Source organism: Chiloscyllium punctatum, chromosome 39 (assembly GCF_047496795.1).
Source record: "Chiloscyllium punctatum isolate Juve2018m chromosome 39, sChiPun1.3, whole genome shotgun sequence".
Classification (NCBI taxonomy): Eukaryota; Metazoa; Chordata; class Chondrichthyes; order Orectolobiformes; family Hemiscylliidae; genus Chiloscyllium; species Chiloscyllium punctatum.
The window spans coordinates 63,215,491-63,237,061 of NC_092777.1; the positions used below are offsets into that span (position 1 = coordinate 63,215,491).

Here is a 21,571-nt window from a genome sequence, read left to right on the forward strand (position 1 = left end):
AAGCAGCCTCAAAGGGCTCAATGGCCTACTGCTATGCCTATTTTCTATATTTGTATGTTTTAATTGATCAGCAGAATTTGTACTGAAGAGCGGATTCTTATAATCAACATGGAAGAAAGCTTTTTGCTTTATTAGTCCAAGCTTGATTCAAAATTTGACAGTCAAACTTTATAAGTTGGTATAGCTGACATGGACTAGTAATCCAGAAGACTGCACATTCCTGCTTTGAGTCTTGTAGATTTTGGACAGGCTTTGGGAAGCCAGGAGATGAGTTACTTGCTACAGGATATGTCGTCTCAGAGCTACTTTTGTAGTCACAATACTGCACAGCTTGTCTAGTTCAGTTTCATATCAATGGTAACACCTAGGATGTTGATAATGGAGGATTTAGTGATAGTGATGCAATTGAATGTTAATGGGCAATGGTTAGATTCTCTTTTGTTGGAGATTGTATTTAGACCACCCAACCGATCACATTTAGACACGGAATGCTACAGTATCTTGAGGATGAACAATGTGCAATCATCAGTTCTGACTTTGTGATGGAGGGAAGGTCTTTGATGAAGCAGCTGAAACGGTTCGGACTAGGACACTATCCTGAGGAAATCCTGCAGAGGTCTCCTGGAGCTGAGTTGACTGACCTCCAATAGCCACAACCATCTTCCTTCAACAAATAAAGAGTTTTTTCCAAGTTCCATTCCAGTCTGTTTTTGCTAAAACTCATTCACACTCAGTTAAATGAGGGCTTAATGTCAAGGGGAGTCATTTGTGGAATTCAGCTCTTTTGCCAATGTTGGAACCAAGGCTGTATTGAGGTTGGGAGCTGAGTGACTCTGGTGGAACCCGACCTGGTCATTGCTGAGCAGGTGCTACTTGAGAGCACGTTTGCTGACACCTTCCATCACTTTACATACTAACAAAATCTGGAAATGAATTTGTAATGATGCCTTTGGAGCTATTGTTGATTGTTATAGAAAAAAAAATCTGTTTCACTAATGTCTGTTAGCAAAGGAAATCTGCCATCTCACCTGATCTGGTCTACGTGTGATAATAGACAATAGACAATAGATGCAGGAGTAGGCCATTCAGCCCTTCGAGCCTGCACTGCCATTCAATATGATCATGGCTGATCATTCCCAATCAGTATCCTGTTCCAGCCTTATCTCCATAACCCTTGTGATTCCAGACCCACAGCAATGAGGTTGACAAGCAAGCCACTCAGTTCAAGGACTTATTACAGCAGGGCATCAAATGCAGGGATAGTCACATCCAAATAAGAATTAAATATTTGATATCTTGCTTTGATAATGTGACCTTGAATTATAAATAGATTGTAAAGACTGTGTCTTTTTATTGTTGAGCTTTTTAAAATTGTGGACTGAAATGAGGAACAATTATTTTAGAAACCGATGTTTTAAACGATGGCTTCATGTTTTGAAAAACAAGTCACTGACCCTCATAGCAAGCAGTGTTTAATCAGCTGCTGGAACAAGCTGAAACTGAAGGAGCTGCAGAAGAATGGGAGCCGAGGAGTTCTATATTCAGATACAGCTGGGTGGCATCAAAAGTTCATTGGTCTATGGACTAGTGACCAATTACCAATGACAAAGGACTTTGCCTGCCAACACTGTTTCTCAGAAAAATTAACAGCTTGGACTGGGAACAAGATAGAGGAAGAGATTTGATCTAAGCAGCACAGGAGATGTGTCTCAATTCTGTACAGATTAAACCCATGTTAAAGCTCAAGAAAACCAGGTCATCTTTTCTTCAGCAGTTGGAATGAGTTGTTGCTTTCAACTGATACGTTGGAGACCTTTTAGTCCGTGATCGAGCAATCTCATGTCCCTTACAAACCCAAAGAAGTATCTGAAAAAAGACTGAAACGCAACATTCTAACCAGCATAAGAATTATCTCAGCATCCTGTGAATAGGAACCACTGAACACCCTCCCAGGTTTCCTTCAACCAAACCTATTTTTCCATGTGTGGTTAAGGAAATTAGCGTTCTAATTTGTAATGTTGGATGCTGACTGTTTATAACTGTTACCTCATTTGGTTACCTCATTCCGTTAGAGTCTCATTATTTGTAAGAAATAGCAATTCTTGTTCTGGACAGAAACCTGCCTTTATTGATCAGTGCATTGAATACAGGTGTTGGGAGTTCATGTTGCAGCTGCATAGGGCATCGGTTTGGCTACTTTTGAAATACAGCATCCAATTCTGGCGTTCTTCCTATTGGAAGGATGTTGTGAAACTTGAAAGGATTCAGAAAAGATTTATAATTATACTGCCAGGGTTGGAGAGTTTGAGCTATAGGGAGAGGCTGAATAGGCTGGGGCTGTTTTCCCTTAAGTGTTGGAGGTTGAGGGGTGACCTTCTAGATGTTTACAAAATCAAGAGGGGCCTGGATAGGGTGAATAGCCAAGGTCTTTACCCCAAAGTACCAGAGTCCAAAACCAGAGGGCACAGGATTAAGGTGAGAGGGAAGAGATTTAAAAAGGATCTAAGGGACAACTTTTTCACACAAAGTGAATGGAACGTGTATGGAATGAGCTGCCAGAGGAAGTGGTGGACACTGGTACAATGACAACATTTAAAAGGGATCTGGATGGGTATATGAATAGGTAGAGTTTAGAGGGATATGGGCCAAATTCTCATCCAAATGGAACATGATGAATTTAGGATATCTGGTTGGCATGGACGGGTTGGACAGAAGGGTTTGTTTCCGTGCTGTACATCTCTATGACTCTAAATCCTATCCACGCTTTGTCAGCCTAGATCTGAAAATCAAATAAATTGGGGAGTTTTGTGACTTATTTTAAAACCTTTAACTTTTGTGACAGCTCCGAGTCAAGCGGAGCTTTAATTTCAGCGCACTACCACAGTGAGACATGATAAAGTTTTGAATCATGCACTCCATTTCTAGCCTAAATGGAAATGTCTTCGGCACATGCTAGTTTTAAGCTTAATTTTGTTTAGCTCTGTTGTTACTCTGATTTTTTTTTAAACCCGTGGAAGTCAATGAATAGCCTGTATGTACTTTAGTAGGGCCATAAAGAAATGCGGGTGCGAGGAAAATATCACATGGCAACTATAAACCAAGAACATCTGAACTTGGGACATAACGTGGCACATCAGAGTTTGAAAGAAAATCATGTTCAGACTTACTTGCTCCTAAAGCAATCATCTTAATATGAGAAATGAGACAATACATCGGAAGTACTCAGTGTACATTGAACAGTTTATCGGCAGTAAAATTTTAAATTTGAGTGCGCTGCTGAACCAAAGCAACCTCACCTTCTAATCCTCCACACGCTGCCAGAGCAGTTTCCACATGATTAGCTAGTAATGCCAAGGGAGCATTCCTTAATCCATCTGCGACCACAATGGAAACCAAATGCCCTGCTGTCCCTACAGGGTCATGTAAGGTGACGGCTCGAGCAAAGAGTTCAGGGTTTGTTTCTGTGGTGAGTCGCAGCAGTACACCTGGTTTTATTTCTATGGCAACCAGGTCATTGAGCACAGCTGAACCTGCAAAAGAAAGTGCATTCTCAATGTCTTAGTTCCTAATTAGCTTCATGCGTAATTTACTTCCAAATGCAGTCACCATGCAGAGATACAACAACCATTTCATGCATGGTATGATCTGACTGTAGTGCAATGAATAAACAGTTAATTTGCTTTAAGTGCTGTTGGTGGAGAAGGACTTTGACTAGGGCAAAGGTAAATTGCCTCATTGATTCATAGAGTTAGAGAGCTTGGAAACACACCCTTCAGTCCAATTAGTCCATGCCAACCATGTTCCCAAACTAGTCTCACCTGCCTGCGTTTGGCCTATATACCTTCAAACGTTTCTTATTCATGTACTTATCCAAATGTCTTCTAAATGTTATAACTGTACCTGCATCCACCCACTTCCTCTGGCAGTTTGTTCCACACACGAATCAGCCTCTGCATAGAGAAGTGGTCCCTCATGTCTTTTTTAAAAACCTTCTCCACTCACTTTAAAACTATGCCCCCTAGTTTTGAACTCTCTTGCCCTAGGAAAAAGACCCTTAATATTCACCTTATCAATGCCCCTCACGATTTTATAAAAATCTATAAGGTCACTCCTCAATCCCCTGTGCTCCAGTGAAGAAAATCCCAGCCTATCCAGGCTAGTTTTATAACTCAAACCCTCCATTCCCGGCAACATTCCTGGTAAATCTTTTCTGAACCTTCTCCAATCTAATAATATTCTTCCTATGACAGGGCAACCAGAAAGGCACACAATATTTCAGAAGAGGCCTCACCAACATTCTGTACAACCTCAACATGACATTCAAACTGCTGGGAGAAAGTGAGGACTGCAGATGCTGGAGATCAGAGCTGAAAATGTGTTGCTGGAAAAGCGCAGCAGGTCAGGCAGCATCCAAGGAGCAGGAGAATCGACGTTTCGGGCATCAGCCCTTCTTCAGGATTCCTGAAGAAGGGCTTATGCCCGAAACGTTGATTCTCCTGTTCCTTGGATGCTGCCTGACCTGCTGCGCTTTTCCAGCAACACATTTTCAATTCAAACTGCTGTACTAAAAGGTCTAAGCATGAAGGCAAATGTGCTAAACACCTTCTTAACTGTGACATAAATTTCAAAGACTTATATACCTGAACTCCTAGATCTCTCTATTCTACAACACTCTCCAGGGCCCTATTGTTAACTGTATAAATCCTGCCCTTATTTGTTTTACTATAATGCCATACCCCACATTTATCCAAATTAAACTTCATCTGCGGTTCCCCAGTTCAGTGACCAATTCATCAACATCTGTTTCTAATCTTAGATGAACTTCTTCACTGCCCACTATATCACCAATGTTGGTGAAATCCACAAATATACTAACCCTGCTTTCTATATTCTCATCCAAATCATTTACATAAACAACAAACAAAAATGGATCTAGTACTGATCCCTTTGGAATACAGTTGGTCACAGGCCTCCAGTATGAAAAACAACCCTCCACCACCACCCTCCATCTCCTACTGTCAAGCCAACTTTGTATCCAATTGGCAAGCTCACCCTGAATCCCACGTGATCCAACTTTACGAATTAGCCTACCATGTGAAACTTTATCAAAGGCTTTACTGAAGTCCATGTAGACAACATTTACAGCTCTGCCCTCATCAATATTTTTGGTTATTTCCTCAAAACACTCAATCAGGTTTGTGAGATATGATTTCCCACGCACAAAGCCACGCTGACTATCCCTAATCAGACCTTCAGGTTAGTGCCACAGTAGCTTCAATGTCTGTGCCAAACAGTGGATAGGCAGACAGATTCTCAGTGCTTTAGATTCTTTCAGCAGGATACTGAATTCAAATTTGATTATATGCTGCATGATGTTGACAAGAAGTGCATAAAAAGACAAACTGGCATTACTATTTCCATTTTAAAGAAGAACTTTGCCAAAGATTAATCAAACAGAAAATAAATTATATCAATGGAATCATAAAAACAGAGACTGCAAGAAAGTTCATTGAACGCAATTAATCAAACCAAGATGACTGAAGCTTCTTAAAGATGTTAATACAGCTCACTAACAAACAGCAGAAATCTGCATTTCCTTCGCCAAAAACAAAATTCACATCAGTGAGAAAGCCAGTTTGTAGCAACCCAATCTTATACATGATGTGGAGGTGCCAGTGTTGGACTGGGGTGGACAAAGTTAAAAATCACACGACACCGGGTTATTGTCCAACAGGTTTATTTGGAAACAGTAGCTTTCAGAGCACTGCTCCTTCCGCAGGTAGCTAGTAGAGTAGGATCATAGGACACAGAATTTATAGAAAAAGATCATAGTGTCATACAACTGATGCGATATCTTGAACAAACCTAGATTGCTGTTAAGTCTTTCATCTTTTAGAATGGATTGCAGGTTTCGATTCATGGGCAACATGGTACCGTGAAATTACATGAGAATATGAAGGAGCCTGATGACTAAGCAACACGCGCTGAAGTCTCGGAGAACCAAGTTGGGCCTTCTAAACAGCCTGCTTTGGCAATACCCACTTCCAAACTGCCTCTGGAGGCAGCAAGCTTAAACTCGACCATGCTCCTGCCCCACAGCAAAATAGTGCATCAGGAGATTTTGCAACCAGCATCCTGCCTCCAAGATGAAAATTGCAAACTCAATTCCCTTCTCCCCAGATGCCGCCTGACCTTTCAGCTTTTTAAATGTTTTTCCAATCAGGAATAGCAAGATAAATAATATGACCTTGCAAGGAGTTTAGTGCGGATTAGAAAACTCCAGCATTGTGATATAAATTGATGCATTACCTCACAGCATTCACCCTTACTATAATTCCCCTTGCAACTGAAAAGAGTTGAGTTGTGAGCACCAATCGTTTTGACTATCAGGTATGCCCCAAACATCTAAGGGTACAATAATTCCTCAAAGAGAACATTAACATTTAGTCAAACAGAGATGGTGTTCTGGCTCAATGCTCACAATTATATCATAATCAGAAACAGAGAAAAACTGAATAGCTTTTAAATACAATTAAAGAAGTACCTACTTTCCAAACTAAGGTGAGCTGCTTTCTTGCCACAATGCCTTTTGATGAAGTCCTTGAGTGAGCCGTGCTGTGCTTCAAATATCGTTTCCCATTGTGACCATTCTGCAAGATCTTCCAACAAAGGAGCATTCAACAGACATGACAAAGCCTGTTCCTGACTCAGATCCCCAAGGAGCCCGACAGAACTGCTATTGCTATGACTTTAAAGACAAAATTATTATTTCTTTATTTATCAAAGCCAAATAATATTTCTTAAAGAAGAGGTCACAGCAATTCTTTGGGCACAATAAACTTCATTTCCCAGGACCTCACCTGAATTCTTCAAAAAATAGTGCAGTTTCATACAGCACCATGCTTTGTAGGTTGTTATGTTCAGTGTGTGACTTGGTTTGGTGTTGCACCATCTTCACTATACTGGACACTGTCCTGTATCCAAGTTCCTTGATAGCTCTCACACGAAACTGCTTACACAGTGCAACCTCGATTGCTGGAAACTGAAGTCAGAGAATGGATATGCCCATTAGATCCCGGACATAATAAACTGGCTCAAGGTGTTTCACGTGAGCAGTATAAAACAGTATTCGACAAGAGTCACACAAGTGGCATTAACCCAGATAGACAACTAGACTTGTAACCTCAGGATATGCCCAAATAGCATTAAGAAGTTAACTGCTAATGGTCACCACTAACCAGGCTATTCAGAAAACTTCAATATTTTGCACAATTTTATCAAGATTCAGATGGATAAGAATGGAAACCAGAAAATGAATAACAGAAAGCAAACATAAAAAGGACTAAAGACAAACTAATTTATGAAACAAATTACTGATTATAAATCTAACAAGAACCGTAACATTAAAAATCAGGGCCTGCCACTAAACTTCTGTTTGCCAAGATCAAAGTTGTCTTATAAAAAGTTCTCTTGCTAAAACTTCTCAAGTTAATGCATCACTTTGTGATTGGTGGGAGTGGGCGACTTCACCAAAGTGTACACTTGGGAATGACCAGCCATTAGAAGCCTCTGACATTTGGCCGACTTTCTCAAGAGCAGCAGAAGCACCAAAAACTTTTACATATGTTTATGCCATTTATAATGCATTTTTAACATTGTACAATGGCCCAAGGTGTTTTACAGAAGTATTTGAAACTAAGTTGTCACTGAGCAACATAAAGTGATAACAAAAGCTTGTTCCAACAGATTTTCAGCAGCGTCTTATAACACCTCATCTTCTGCCTGGGCAACCCAAAGCCTGGAGGATTCAACATTGAGTTCTCCAATTTTAAATAACCTCCCTTCCCATCACTTGACTCCCTTCCCAGCTCCTCCCCCTCCCACTGATCCTTCCTGGAAGCCACTAACTGGATTCATTCCTCCCATTGACCAACCAGGTCATACCCTCTACCCTCAGGTTGATTTTTTTTTGTTAACCCTCCTCTGACGTTAAATCTGTGCACCTGGTTATTGATCTCTCTTTTATCTGTGACCCTCATAATCTCGTATACCACTATCAGTTCCTCATTCAACCTTCACTGTTTCACAAAAAACCATTCCAGCCTATACAATCTTTCTGCATAGCTCAGACCCTCCAGTCAGGCAACATCCTCTTGCAACATGTATGTATGAAGTGAGGGAAGCCATTAGCGTCCCTCCTGATTACACTTGCAAGAAGTGCACCCATCTCCAGCTCCTCCAAGACCGTGTTAGGGAACTGGAGCTGGAGTTGGATGAACTGCGGATCATTCGGGAGGCAGAGGTGGTCATAGATCAGAGCTTTAGGGAAGTAGTTACTCCGAAAGTTATAGAGAGATGAGTGGACACTGAGGGGGAGTGGGAGGAAGCAGCCAGTGCAGGGACCCCCTGCGGTCATTCCCCTCAAGAACAAGTATACCGTTTTGGATACTTGTGGGGGGGATGACTTACCAGGGGTAAGCAACGAGGTTCAGGCCTCTGGCACGGAGCCTGTCCCCGTTGCTCAGAAGGGAAGGGTGGAGAAAGGTAGAGCGATAGTTATTGGGGACTCAATAGTGAGGGGCACAGATAGGCGGTTTTGCAGGGGCGACAGAGACTCACGATTGGTATGTTGCCTCCCAGGTGCAAGGGTACGTGATGTCTCTGATCGTGTTTTCCGGGTCCTCAAGGGGGAGGGAGGGCAGCCCAAGATCGTGGTCCACGTTGGCACCAACGACATAGGTAGGAAGAGGGGTGAGGATGTTAGACAGGCTTTCAGGGAGCTAGGTTGGAAGCTCAGAGCTAGAACGAACAGAGTCGTTGTCTCTGGTTTGTTACCCGTGCCACGTGATAGAGAGTCGAGGAATAGGGAGAGAGAAGAGTTAAATGCGTGGCTACAGGGATGGTGCAGGAGGGAGGGATTTCGGTACTTGGATAACTGGGGTTCTTTCTGAGGAAGGTGGGACCTCTATAAACAGGATGGTCTACACCTGAACCTGAGGGGCACCAGTATCCTTGGGGGGAGGTTTGCTAGTGCTCTTTGGGAGGGTTTAAACTAACTCTGCAGGGGCATGGGAACCTGGACTGTAGCTTTAGGGTACAGGACCTTGAGTGTAGGGAGGTTAGGAACATGGCATTGATCTCGAAGGAGGGTGCCTGTAAACAGGAAGGTGGCTTGAAGTGTGTATACTTCAATGCCAGAATAATAAGAAATAAGGTAGGTGAGCTTTCAGCGTGGGTTGGTACCTGGGACTTCGATGTTGTGGCCATTACAGAGACGTGGGTAGAACAGGGACAGGAATAGCTGTTGCAGGTTCCAGGGTTTAAATGTTTTGGTAGGGTCAGAGATGGGGGTAAAAGAGGGGGAGGTGTGGCATTGCTTGTCAAGGATAGTATTACAGCAGGAGAAAGGGTGATGGAGGAAGACTTGCCATCTGAGGTTGTGTGGGCGGAGGTTAGAAATAGGAAAGGTGAGGTCACCCGGTTAGGAGTTTTCTACAGGCTTCCTAATAGTCTGAGAGAAGTAGAGGAAAGTATTGCGAGGATGATTCAGGAGAAGAGTGAAAGTAGCAGGGTGGTTGTTATGGGGGACTTTAACTTCCCAGATATTGACTGTTAAAGCTATAGCTCGAGTTCGTTAGATGGGTCGGTGTTTGTCCAGTGTGTGCAGGAGGGTTTCCTGACACAATATGTAGACAGGCCAACAAGAGGTGAGGCCATACTGGATTTGGTTCTAGGTAATGTACCAGGCCAGGTGTTAGACTTGGAGGTAGGTGAGCACTTCGGGGGCAGTGACCACAACTCGGTGACTTTTACTCTAGTGATGGAGAGGGATAAGTGTGCACTGCAGGGCAACAGGTATAGCTGGGGCAGGGAAATTATGATGCAGTGAGGCATGACTTAGGATGCGTGGATTGGAAAAATAGGCTTCAAGGGAAGAACACAAATGATATGTGGAGATTGTTCAAGGAACAGCTAATGGGTGTCCTTGATAAGTATGTACCAGTCAGGCAGGGAGTAAAGGGTCTTGTGAGGGAGCCGTGGTTTAACAAGGAATTGGAATCCCTTGTGAAAGGGAAGAGGGCGGCCTATGTAAAGATGAGGCGTGAAGGTTCAATTGGGGCGATTGAGAGTTATAAGGTAGCCAGGAAGGATCTGAAGAGAGAGCTAAGAGCAGCAAGGAGGGGACATGAAAAGTCCTTAGTTGGTAGGATTAGGGAAAACCCAAAGGCTTTCTATAGGTATGTCAGGAATAAAAGGATGACTAGGGTAGGTATCGGTCCAGTCAAGGATAGTAGTGGGAAGTTGTGTGTGGAGGCAGAGGAGATTGGTGAGACACTAAATCAATACTTTTCGTCAGTATTCACTCAGGAACAGGACACTGTTGCTGATGTGAATATTGAGTCACAAGTGATTAGAATGGATGGCCTTGAGGTACGTGAGGAAGAGGTCTGGGGAATACTGGAAAGGATGAAAATAGATAAGTCCCCTGGGCCTGATGGCATTTATCCTAGGATCCTCTGGGAAGCTAGGGAGGAGATAGCGGAGCCATTGGCCTTGATTTTTATGTTTTCGTTGTCTTCGGGAATAGTGCCAGAAGACTGGAGGATAGCGAATGTGGTCCCCTTGTTCAAGAAGGGGAGCAGGGATAGCCCGAGTAACTATAGGCCAGTGAGTCTCACTTCTGTTGTGGGCAAAGTCTTAGAGAGAATTGTAAGGGATAGGATTTATGAACATCTGGATAGGAAAAATGTGATCAAGGATAGTCAGCATGGTTTTGTGAAGGGCAGGTCGTGCCTCACAAACCTTATTGAATTCTTTGAGAAGGTGACCAAGGAAGTGGACGAGGGTAAAGCAGTAGATGTGGTGTATATGGATTTTAGCAAGGCGTTCGATAAGGTACCCCATGGCAGGCTAATGCAAAAACTACGGAGGTATGGCATTGAGGGTGCATTAGAGGTTTGGATTAGGAATTGGCTGGCTGGAAGGAGACAGAGGGTAGTAGTTGATGGTATAGGTTCATCTTGGAGTGCAGTTACTAGCGGTGTTCCACAAGGATCTGTTTTGGGACCATTGCTGTTTGTCATTTTGATAAATGACCTGGAGGAGGGGCTTGAAGGCTGGGTGAGCAAGTTTGCGGATGACACGAAAGTCGGTGGAGTTGTGGACAGCGAAGAAGGATGTGGCAGGTTACAGCGCGATATAGATAAGTTGCAGAGCTGGGCAGAAAGGTGGCAAATGGAATTCAATGTAGCTAAGTGTGAAGTCATTCACTTTGGTAAGAGTAACAAGAAGATGGATTACTGGGCTAATGGTAGACTACTTGGTAGTGTGGATGAGCAGAGGGATCTTGGTGTCCATGTACACAGATCTTTGAAAGTTGCCACCCAGGTAAATAGTGCTGTGAAGAAGGCATATGGTGTACTGGGCTTTATTGGTAGAGGAATTGAGTTCCGGAGTCCTGAGGTCATGTTGCAGTTGTATAAGACTCTGGTGCGGCCTCATCTGGAGTATTGTGTGCAGTTTTGGTCGCCATACTATAGGAAGGATGTGGAGGCACTGGAACGAGTGCAGAGGAGTTTTACCAGAATGTTGCCTGGTATGGTAGGAAGATCGTATGAGGAAAGGCTGAGGCACCTGGGACTTTTCTCATTGGAGAAAAGAAGGTTTAGGGGAGATTTGATAGAGGTGTACAAGATGATGAGGGGTTTAGATAGGGTTGACAGTGAGAACATTTTTCCGCGTATGGAGTCAGCTGTTACTAGGGGACACAGCTTTAAATTAAGGGGTGGTAGGTATAGGACAGATGTTAGGGGTAGATTTTTTACTCAGCAGGTTGTGAGTTCATGGAATGCCCTGCCAGTAGCAGTGGTGGACTCTCCCTCTTTATGGTCATTTAAGCAGGCATTGGATAGGCATATGGAGGTTATCGGGCTAGTGTAGGTTAGGTAGGCTTCGGTCGGCGCAACATCGAGGGCTGAAGGGCCTGTACTGCGCTGTATTTTTCTATGTTCTATGTTCTGTCCTGATAAATCTCCTCTGCACCCTCTCTAGTACAGTCACATCCTTCCAATAATGCAATGCATTACTCCAACTACGACCATCCAGTCCTCGCATAACCACCCTGCTCACAAAATGTGGTGCTGGAAAGCTCTTCATCAGAGCTTCTGCTTGAAATGTCAACTCTCCTGATCCTCGGATGCTGCCTGACTGGCTGTGCTTTTCCAGCATCACACTCTTCAACTCTAATCTCTAGCATCTCTAGTCCTCACTTTCTCCCTGCATCCTATATGCCTTCTTAACCATCTTATCTGCGTGTTCTTCTACCTTCAGGAACCTAAGGACATGTACACCAAGGTCCCTCTGACCTTCAGTACGCCCCAAGGTCCTAACATTCATAGTACCCAGTACCTTCTCTTGTTAGCCCTTTCCAAGCCTCACACTTTCAGGGTTGAATTCTATTTGCCACTGTTCTGGCTCAGCTGACCAGTCTGTCAATGTCCTCTTGCAGTTTATGGCCATCCTGCTCACTATTTACTCCCCTGTTGACTTCTGTGTCATCTATGAACATCTTGATCATGCTCTCTACAACTATGTCCAAATTAGTAATGTACATCACAAACAGCACAAAGCCCTGTGGAGCTCCACCAAAAATAGGCTTCCTGGTCACAGAAACATCCTTCTACCATCACCCTCAGTTTCCTGCCGCTCAGCCAATTTTAAATCCAATATTTCCCTCTGCCTTGGATTGCACGGACTCTGTTTTTGACATCTGCAGTCATTGTTTTTACCTCTGTTTTTGACCAGTCTGTCATGAGGGTCCTTATCAAAAACCTTGTTAAAGTTCAGGCAGACTCTCATCAACACTCCTGGTCACCACCTCCAAAAAGAATCAATCAAGTTTGTCAAACAAGATCTTCTCTAAACAAATTGACTCTGACAATCCACAAATACTCTGTGCCTCTCCAAATGCAGATATACTCAGCCCTGGAACTCCCCTTCCAATAGCACTCCGGGTGTCCCTACACTACACAGGCTGCATTCATTGTGGAGTACAGCACCTCATCACCTTTTCAAACACAATTAGGGACGGGCCAAAAACACTGGCCTAGCAGTGACACCCACATCCCTTAAATGAGTGGGGGTGATCACTGTGGTTTGAAGGCATGGGTAGCAGGATTTTGGATGACCACAAGTTTAGGGAAAGTTGAATGTGAGTGGGTGGCTCAGAGTTAACTGAGTAGCTAAGGCAAAAGGTAATAAAAAGGCATGGGCAAGGATTTTAAATGTTGCACTGAGGCACAGAGAGAGTTAGGCACTGCATAGAAGGTGGAAAAAAATAGCCAATGGGATGGCACAAATATATGTGGGCAGCTCTTATTTCAGGGTGACCTAGAGGAGAATCCAATTCACCTCCTGGTGATTGCCATGGAGAGGGATGGTATTGGAGGCCTTCAGTGGAGTATTGTCTTCCTGATGTTTAGCTGGAAGAAATTTCCACTTGTCCAGTACCTAACGTAGACCAAGCAACCTGACAGCTCAGAAACATTAAGGTGGTTGAGGTAAGTGGTGGTGAATCAGAGCTGGTTGTTGTCAGTATACATGTATCGCTTCATTCTGCACTGTAGGGATCCTATGATTCTCTGCTGGAACTGAGACAGTTTTGAGATCTTGCTCCTGAACAGCAGCCTGTAGATGGCACACTGGACAGCATCAAGGAACAGTCATTGTGGGGGTGCGGGGGGGTGTCAATGGTGTAATGGGAATTAGAAGAAAAGTCTCTGTCAAGTGATCTGCAATTATGTAAATTAGAATGAAATCATCTGAATAAAATTCTTGAGAAATGTAATACACTGGGAACGTCATTACTATGAATTGTGCCCATCATACTGTGCCTTCCATACTGTTTACATTATTCTGTAACATGTCAAACATATTGTATCTCTGTTCCCCCATGCCAGTGCCACCTTTCAGCAGGCTTGCTTACCATGGAATCCCCCAGGGTCCCACATTGCCTGATGAACTCACATACATCTTGATGACTTGGTCGGAATCCACACATTCCAGTATCTTGTGGATATAGAAACAAACTTCCCCCAGCAGTTTCTTCCAGCAGCTGCGTTACAAAACAAAACTTCACTCCTGTGCATTAGGAATCTTTCACTTTTCAGCAAGCTGTTCAAGAGCAAACCCACCCGTTTGACAATCAAACGCTGGTTCAATTGTTTCATATAATAGTTTGTACACAAAATTCAAATTAATATTGTAAAACTTGTAGATCGACAAATAAACTCCATTATTGATCCTAATTTGCATAAGAAAGCATATCTAGCAGGATGTTGAAGACAAATTATCAAGAGGAACACTAATGAGAGGCCACAAAACGGTGGTCAGCAGGGTTCATTTGTATATCGTGAAAGCATGACTCCCAGTAACCTGAAAAGTGAGGTCGTGTTCTTGCTAAGCACAGCAACCAATCCTTGTGTAGTATGGAACTACAGTCCCAGGCATCTCTCTCCATTCACAGGAGTCAATTACAGTTTGAAGGTAACTATTCCCCAGTTGTAGGGGTGAGGAAGCCAGCCTCCATGGTCTACCACAGCCAGTACAGGGACTGAACTCACACTGTTGACTTTATTCTACACCACACTCTTACCATTTAGTGAGTAGAGTTCACCAACCTCTAATTAATCTTTATAGATTTAATGGAAAGGGACTGTTAATAAAAAAACTACAACAGAGCTTCCTTTTCTGAGAGTTTTGTTTTAGACATCTACATGCACAAATGAAAAATTAACATTACTATTTAGTTTTCAAAACCTTTGAAAAACAAATAGTCAATAAACACTTAGTGGAAGCTAGACAGACAAATGATATAGTACAATGTCCTTTCATCTAGGTGAAGCAAGGTCAATTGTGGCCCAATGATTAAATGTACTTTAAGCTTTTCCCAACTTTCACTAAAACAAGTGCAAAACGCATCTTAAATAAAGCACGCATTTACCTGAGAGTGTTTCAGCAGATATTCAAGGTAAGTACCATGTCCCATGTCAACAAAGCCTTTCAATTTGAAGTGATCGACTAATCTTTTCTCCAGTTTGCATAAATAGACAAGATTCAAGTACCCAGTCACAGTGGAGAGGCTCTTTTCCAAATATTCTCTTACAGATCCTAAAGGCAAAGACAGATGTACAGAGTAATAAACTTAGCAACAAAATGCTCATCAAAAATGAGTCTTCGAAGGCTCAGTGTGAACTTGTTGGGCCGAATGGCCTGTTTCCACACTATAGGGATTCTATGAAAGAAAATAATAATGGGCTATCAGGCAAATAGAAAAGTACAATAACTCAAAGAAATTGTGCATTGTGCCACAAATGATTGAACCCTGGGGTTTCACCATTTTCCAGTTACTGCATCATTAAAGCATTGTATAAAACTGGGGAGAGAGGAACCTCAGAAGATTCAGCCCTAAATATATAAATTTGGACAAATTGACTAATTTCAAAGTAGCAGGATGAGCAAGATCATCCCTATTGCGATGAAGAGAAGCATAAGTGGGAAGAAATAGACATAAAAGCTTTAAACATGATGAAAAACTTTGGAATTATTACTCTGCCAAAGTTACTACATAATTGCAAGATATTGTTGACAAAAGCAGGCAATTCACTATGGTAACAATCCACCAAGTGGAATTCAAACAGAAAACTGAAGAAACGCAGCAGTTCTGGCAGCAACTGTAGTGAGGGAAACAGAGTCAATGTTTGAAATCCGGTATGATTCTTTCTCCACAGATGCTGTCATCAACTAGCCACCAGGATACATGAACATCAACTAGCCACAAAACGACATGATCCTCTCTCACTAGTATTCTCACATACAGATAAGGAAGGACACCACTTTGACTGGGACAACTCATCCATTGTAGGACAAGCCAAACAGAGACATGCATGAGAATTCCTAGAAGCATGGCATTCCAACCGGAACTCTATCAACAAACACATCGAGTTAGACCCCATCTACAACTCCCTGAGAAAAAGAACAGGAAATGACATCACCACAGGAAATGACATCACCAACCCAAAGAACTCCTAACACATAAATAGAAATCAGGAATCATCAACAGTGCTTCACCTGGAGGCCCACTGAAGATATTACCTAGCAGGGTGGCGAAATGTCTGGAATTGAACCTTCCAACTCAGCGAGCAAACCTCCATCCAGATGCTATCTGATCCACTGCGTTTCTTTAGCACTCTCTGTGTTTCTCTCAGATTTTCAGCATCCACAGTATTTTGCTTTAATTTGAGCAGAATCTCAATGCTCTGTTTGCTTTAACAATAAATTCCTTCTCAATTACAATGAAGTAACATATATTTTTGGTTAATACTTTCTTTGATATGATTTATAGTGAATTATAAAATCAGGACCTCTCCGTTTGCTTCAATAGGCGTGCAAAACAAAACCTACCTTCACTAGGAAGAGGAGTTTCATTGTCCCTCCCTCTATTTACAGCTGTCTTATTTGTTTTTTCTTTCGCCACCAGGTCTTCAGGTACTTCCAGGGAACCACAGCAAATGGCTAACTGAAAGAGTGCTCGTGCCAGACGATCTTCTCCTATCTTGATCAGGAAGTCCTGAACATGCTGGAAGAGGAGAATCCAAGAGAATTATTAGGTGAGTCAGAGTCAACACCATTCAGATATTTCATCTACAATATATTTTCTGTAAGCACTGAGATGTTACATGAAACTAAAAGTAGAGACCAGAGGATCACCTAGGAGAAATTACTCCTCTCAAAGTGTCATGAATCTGTGGAATTCACTCCCCTGGAGTGCAGTGGATGCTGGGATATTGTGTAAATTAAAGGAGGGGTTAGACAATTTTTGATCAGTAATGGTTGAAGGGTTATGGAGAGTGGGCAAGAAAGTGGAGATCGGCCCTGGTCATATTAAATGGCAAAACAGGTTTGAGGGGCTGAACTGCCTACGCCTGCTCCTAGTTCTTTGTGTTCTTATCATTTTTTTTGAAAAAAACAGTACATGCAATTACTAGTTTAAAAATAAGAATGTCGATAAAATTACAGCTGAAGGCAGCCCCAAGGATGATTATTATTGACAAATTCCACTGCACAAATAGGTCAAGTTATGCAAGGAGACCTAGTCAAGTATGTTGAAGATTCTGAGTCAGTTTACGCCTGTCATGACAGTGATAAAACTGGACTATTGATTTTTCAAATTCCATAATGCGATTTTAATATCTGGGACCTAAATGCATCAAAATGGTTTTAAAAATAGGAAAAAAATCACTGACTGCAAATGGAAACACCAATCAGTTGACCACATATACCTGTGAAACTAATGTGAAAAAAAGCAGACCTAAAATTAACATGTTTTAGCAAAGGAAACTGAATTTAGTCCATTGTGAAGAAACTCTCCTCCTATTTTGCTTTACATGTGAGCAATAAACGTTTCACATATTGGAGATCAAAGGCATTGCCTGTGATTATTATCTTGGAAACAAATAATTCACACACTGGAATGTATATACTGGATATATTTCAGGGCGACGCTTCTGACAGAACAGGAAAAAGTAAATTTGTGACTGAAACGAACCGGAGAAAACATTTTCTCAACCTTTTAAGAAGAAAACAAGTGATGACATAAGCTGAAGACAAATATCGGAATACTAAGAACTCAAAGGACAACTGAAATATCCATTACAGCTGAGTGTCAATTTAAACAAATATGGTTTCAGGTTAAAATTTTCACACCTCAAGTATCGAATATTCTTTCATGTTCCTTTTGAAATGGTCACCATTGCTTTTCAACTTTGTACACGTAACACACAAGTTTGCCATCGTATCTTTATTACATTTCTCAGGGTGAGTGGATAATAAACTCATTCTTTCACTCAGGATAACTTTGTAATTAACTCCTTATTATTTCTGGTGAACCAGTTAAATATATTTTAATTTGAGGTATAGCCTAGTGCTACAATAAAATCTTTGTTGTGGACAATTGAGGAAGCTGAAAAATGGGGAGCTGATTCACCCCTCCTAGCCCTGTCGTAATATGCACAACAAACACACATTTTGCTCATCTCCTCCCCAGTGTGATTCTTGCATAGCCAACAAACACCAATCATTATTATGCTCTTGCTTCATACAGCAAATCAGAATTTCAATGTTGTCAAACCAAAATTGCCTACCTTAGTCATTCTATTACTGAAGACTTCCTTTGCATTGATGAACACCTGAAGGATTGCATCTGCTGCTGTCATAGAGACATATTGCTTCCGGAGATCCAGAGATCCACTGGTAGAATACAGCTGTGGTCCACCAAAGGGGTCCATCAGATTTTTCTTCACCTTGTTGAAACGATTATCTACTTCCTCCTCTATTTCCTTCTGAACTCGATTCTTTGCCTTGTCTATAGCAGTTCGTTCTGTGCTTGAAACCTTCCCCAGAGTCTATTCAACGGGATTTCAACAAAAATTAATTCATTCTTAAAAGTTTCATTGACATTTCCTCCCCCACCTCCTATCTTTCACAGCAACAGATTGCCCCCCCAGTTGACAATGCAGAATCTAAATTTGCTCTGCTTCCAGTTCATACATCAGCTACCAGCAACAAGCAGTATAGCGGCTCAGTGTTAGCATTACTGCCTCACAGTGCTAGGGACTTGTGTCGGATTCCACCCTCGGATGATTTGTCTGTGCAGAGCTGGAAAATTCTCCTTTCACCGATTGCCAAAGGAGACCTGTTGCTTTTAAAACTATGTTACATTTTGACCAGCAGAGACAATTGGGAATACACAGTAGGTCCCCCCATCAACCGGGCAGAGAGGTGGGGTTAACAAAAAAAAGCTCAACGGTTGTGGGTCAAAAAGCCTTTGATACAGTCAGGAAATTAGCAGGAAAGGCTAAACAAGTTGGGGTTTTTGTTGTTAGCAAAAAGTGAAGATTTAGAGGAGGCCTGTTAGTGGTCTTTCAAATTAAGGACAGATTGGATGGGGTAAATGTATGAGGAGAGCATGTCAAAAGGTGGAAAGTACCCAAGGGTTATAAATACAGGGCAGTTACAAATAAATTCAATACAAAAATATTGAGATATTAGCGTTCTCAGAATGGTTACAATGTGGAATGCTGCCACAGCAAATGGTTGATGCAAATAGTATTACGACTTATTTAATTTCCTTTGAAAGCATGAGAGAACAGAGAATAGAAAGATATGCTGAGCAGTGGACTCAGATGGAGGAGAAGCTGTGAGCAATATAAATATCAAAACAATTTTGTTTGTATTAATTACGTAGGCATGAGGATAGTTTAGACCCTAATTAACTGGGCAGAAAGATTAAAAAGGTAGGACAGTCAATGAACAGCAGCAGACATTTGGGAAGCAGAAACACAATCAATATGGTTTTGCAATGGGTAGTTCATGTTTGATCATTCGCATGAGTTAGAACATGGTACACAGAACATAGAACATAGAACAATACAGGCCCTTTGGCCCTCGATGTTGCGCCAACCTGTGAAATATTATCAGCTCGTCCCCCTACACTATCCCAAAATCAACCATGTGCTTATCTAAGGATTGTTTAAATCTCCCTAATGTGGCTGAGTTAACTACATTAGCAGGTAGTGCATTCCATGCCCTTACCACTCTCTGTGTAAAGAACCTGCCTCTGACATCTGTCTTAATTTGTAGTTATGCCCCCTCATACGCGCTGACATCATCATCCTAGGAAAAAGTCTTTCACTGTCTACCCTATCTCATCCTCTGATCATCTTGTATGTCTCTATCAAATCCCCCCTTAGCCTTCTTCTTTCCAACATAGAACAGTACGGCACAGTACAGGCCCTTCAGCCCTCGATGTTGTGCCAACCTTTTATCCTACTCTAAGATCAAACTAACCTACATACCTTCATTGTACTAACTTCCATGTGTCTATCCAAGAGTCGCTTAAATGTCCCCAATGTAATTGAGTTCTTCAAAGATGTAACAAGCAAAGTGGATAATGGGGTTCTGTAGAAAGGCATTTGATATGTTGGCAAATGAAAGATTATTACATAAGGTAAGATCATATGGGATTAGAACTTGGATGCAGAATTGGCTAACCAACAGAGAGCAGAGAGTCAGGATAAATGGATCTTTTTCTGGTTGGCAAGATGTAAATGGTGGTGTGCCACAAGGTTTGGTGATCAGGTTTCAGCTTTTTATGATTTATTTTAATAACTTGGATGCAGGGATAGAATGTAATGTAGCCATGTTTGCAGATGGCCCTGAAATAGGTGGGAAAATAAGTTGCAAAGAATGAATAAGAATTTTACAAATGGATATAGATAGGTTAGGTCAATGAGCCAAAATTTGCCAGATGGAATTTAACATGGATAAATATGAAGTTATTCACTTTGGTCAGAAGAATAAAAAGGCAAATTATCCTCTATACAGAGGGAAACTACAAAATGCTTAAGTGTAGAGGGATTTGACTGTCCTCATGCATACATCACAGAAACTTAATATGCAGGTGCAGCAGGTAAATAAAGAAGGGCAAATACAATTTTAGCCTTTATTGCTAAAGGAAATGGAGTATAAAAAGTAGTGAATTGTTGCTGCAGTTGTACATTGCATTAGTGAGACGGTATCAGGAGAATGCATACAGTTTTGGTCCCCATATTTAAGGAGGGATGTAATTACATTGAAGGCAATCCCACAGGACTTCATTAGATCGATTCCAGAGATGAAGGGTTGTCTTATGAAGACAGATTGAGCAGTTTCAATCTATACTCTTGAGTGCTTAAAAGAGAGGAGATCTAATTGAGGTATATAAGATGCTAAAGGGTATTAACAAAGTAGACATAGAGAAGACGCTCCCTCATGTGGGACAATCTAGAATGAGGGGTCATAGTTTTATTACGAGGGTAATTGATTTAAAACAAAGATGAAGAGGAATTACTTGTCTTGAAGGGTCATGAATCTCTGGAATTCACTCCCCAGAGTGCGATGGATGCTGGGACATTGTGTAAATTTAAGGAGAAAGACCCCTAATATTCATGTGTTTCAATAAGGTCATCTCTCATTCTGTTAAACTCCAAATGAGTACAGGAACAAACTACTCAACTTCTCCTTAGAAGACTGTCCCTCCATACCCAAGGTCAACCTGGCAAATGTTTTCTAGACTGTCTTCAACGCCAGTGCTTTTTCCTTCGATAAGGGAATGAAAACTGTATTCCAGCTGGGGACCAACTAGAACCTTGTATAGTTTTAGCAAGTTATCCTTATTTCTAAACCGCATTCCCTTTGAAATAAAGCTACCGCTCCATTTGCCTTCTCTATTACCTACTGAATTCGGTATGCTAGCCTTTTGTGATTAATATATGAGGACCTCTGTGCTGTAGCTATCTGTGATCTTTACTGATTTAAATAACATACAGTCCCAACAAAATTGCTTGTCTCTTGTTTTCCTACATTATATTCCATCAGCTAATTTTTTGCCCACTCACTTAACCTGTCAACTCTGTGCCATCCTCATTATTTGCTTTCCCACCTATTTTTATGTCATCTGGAAAGTTGAATGACT

The 21,571-nt window shown here is 41.8% G+C and overlaps 1 protein-coding gene across 5 annotated transcripts in view; it reads right to left on the bottom strand.

Moving 5' to 3' along the window:
* Window positions 1-21,571, bottom strand: part of LOC140464153 (uncharacterized) — a 145,003-nt gene that overhangs the window by 87,168 nt on the left and 36,264 nt on the right. For all 5 annotated transcript variants that reach the window (XM_072558944.1, XM_072558943.1, XM_072558945.1 and 2 more), the window contains 7 exons: window positions 18,201-18,461; window positions 16,462-16,636; window positions 15,002-15,168; window positions 13,985-14,113; window positions 6,861-7,042; window positions 6,549-6,748; window positions 3,297-3,530 (listed from right to left, as the gene is read on the bottom strand). In XM_072558944.1, coding sequence (XP_072415045.1) covers window positions 3,297-3,530; window positions 6,549-6,748; window positions 6,861-7,042; window positions 13,985-14,113; window positions 15,002-15,168; window positions 16,462-16,636; window positions 18,201-18,461 — 1,348 coding nt within the window. The remainder of the gene's footprint in view (window positions 1-3,296; window positions 3,531-6,548; window positions 6,749-6,860; window positions 7,043-13,984; window positions 14,114-15,001; window positions 15,169-16,461; window positions 16,637-18,200; window positions 18,462-21,571) is intronic.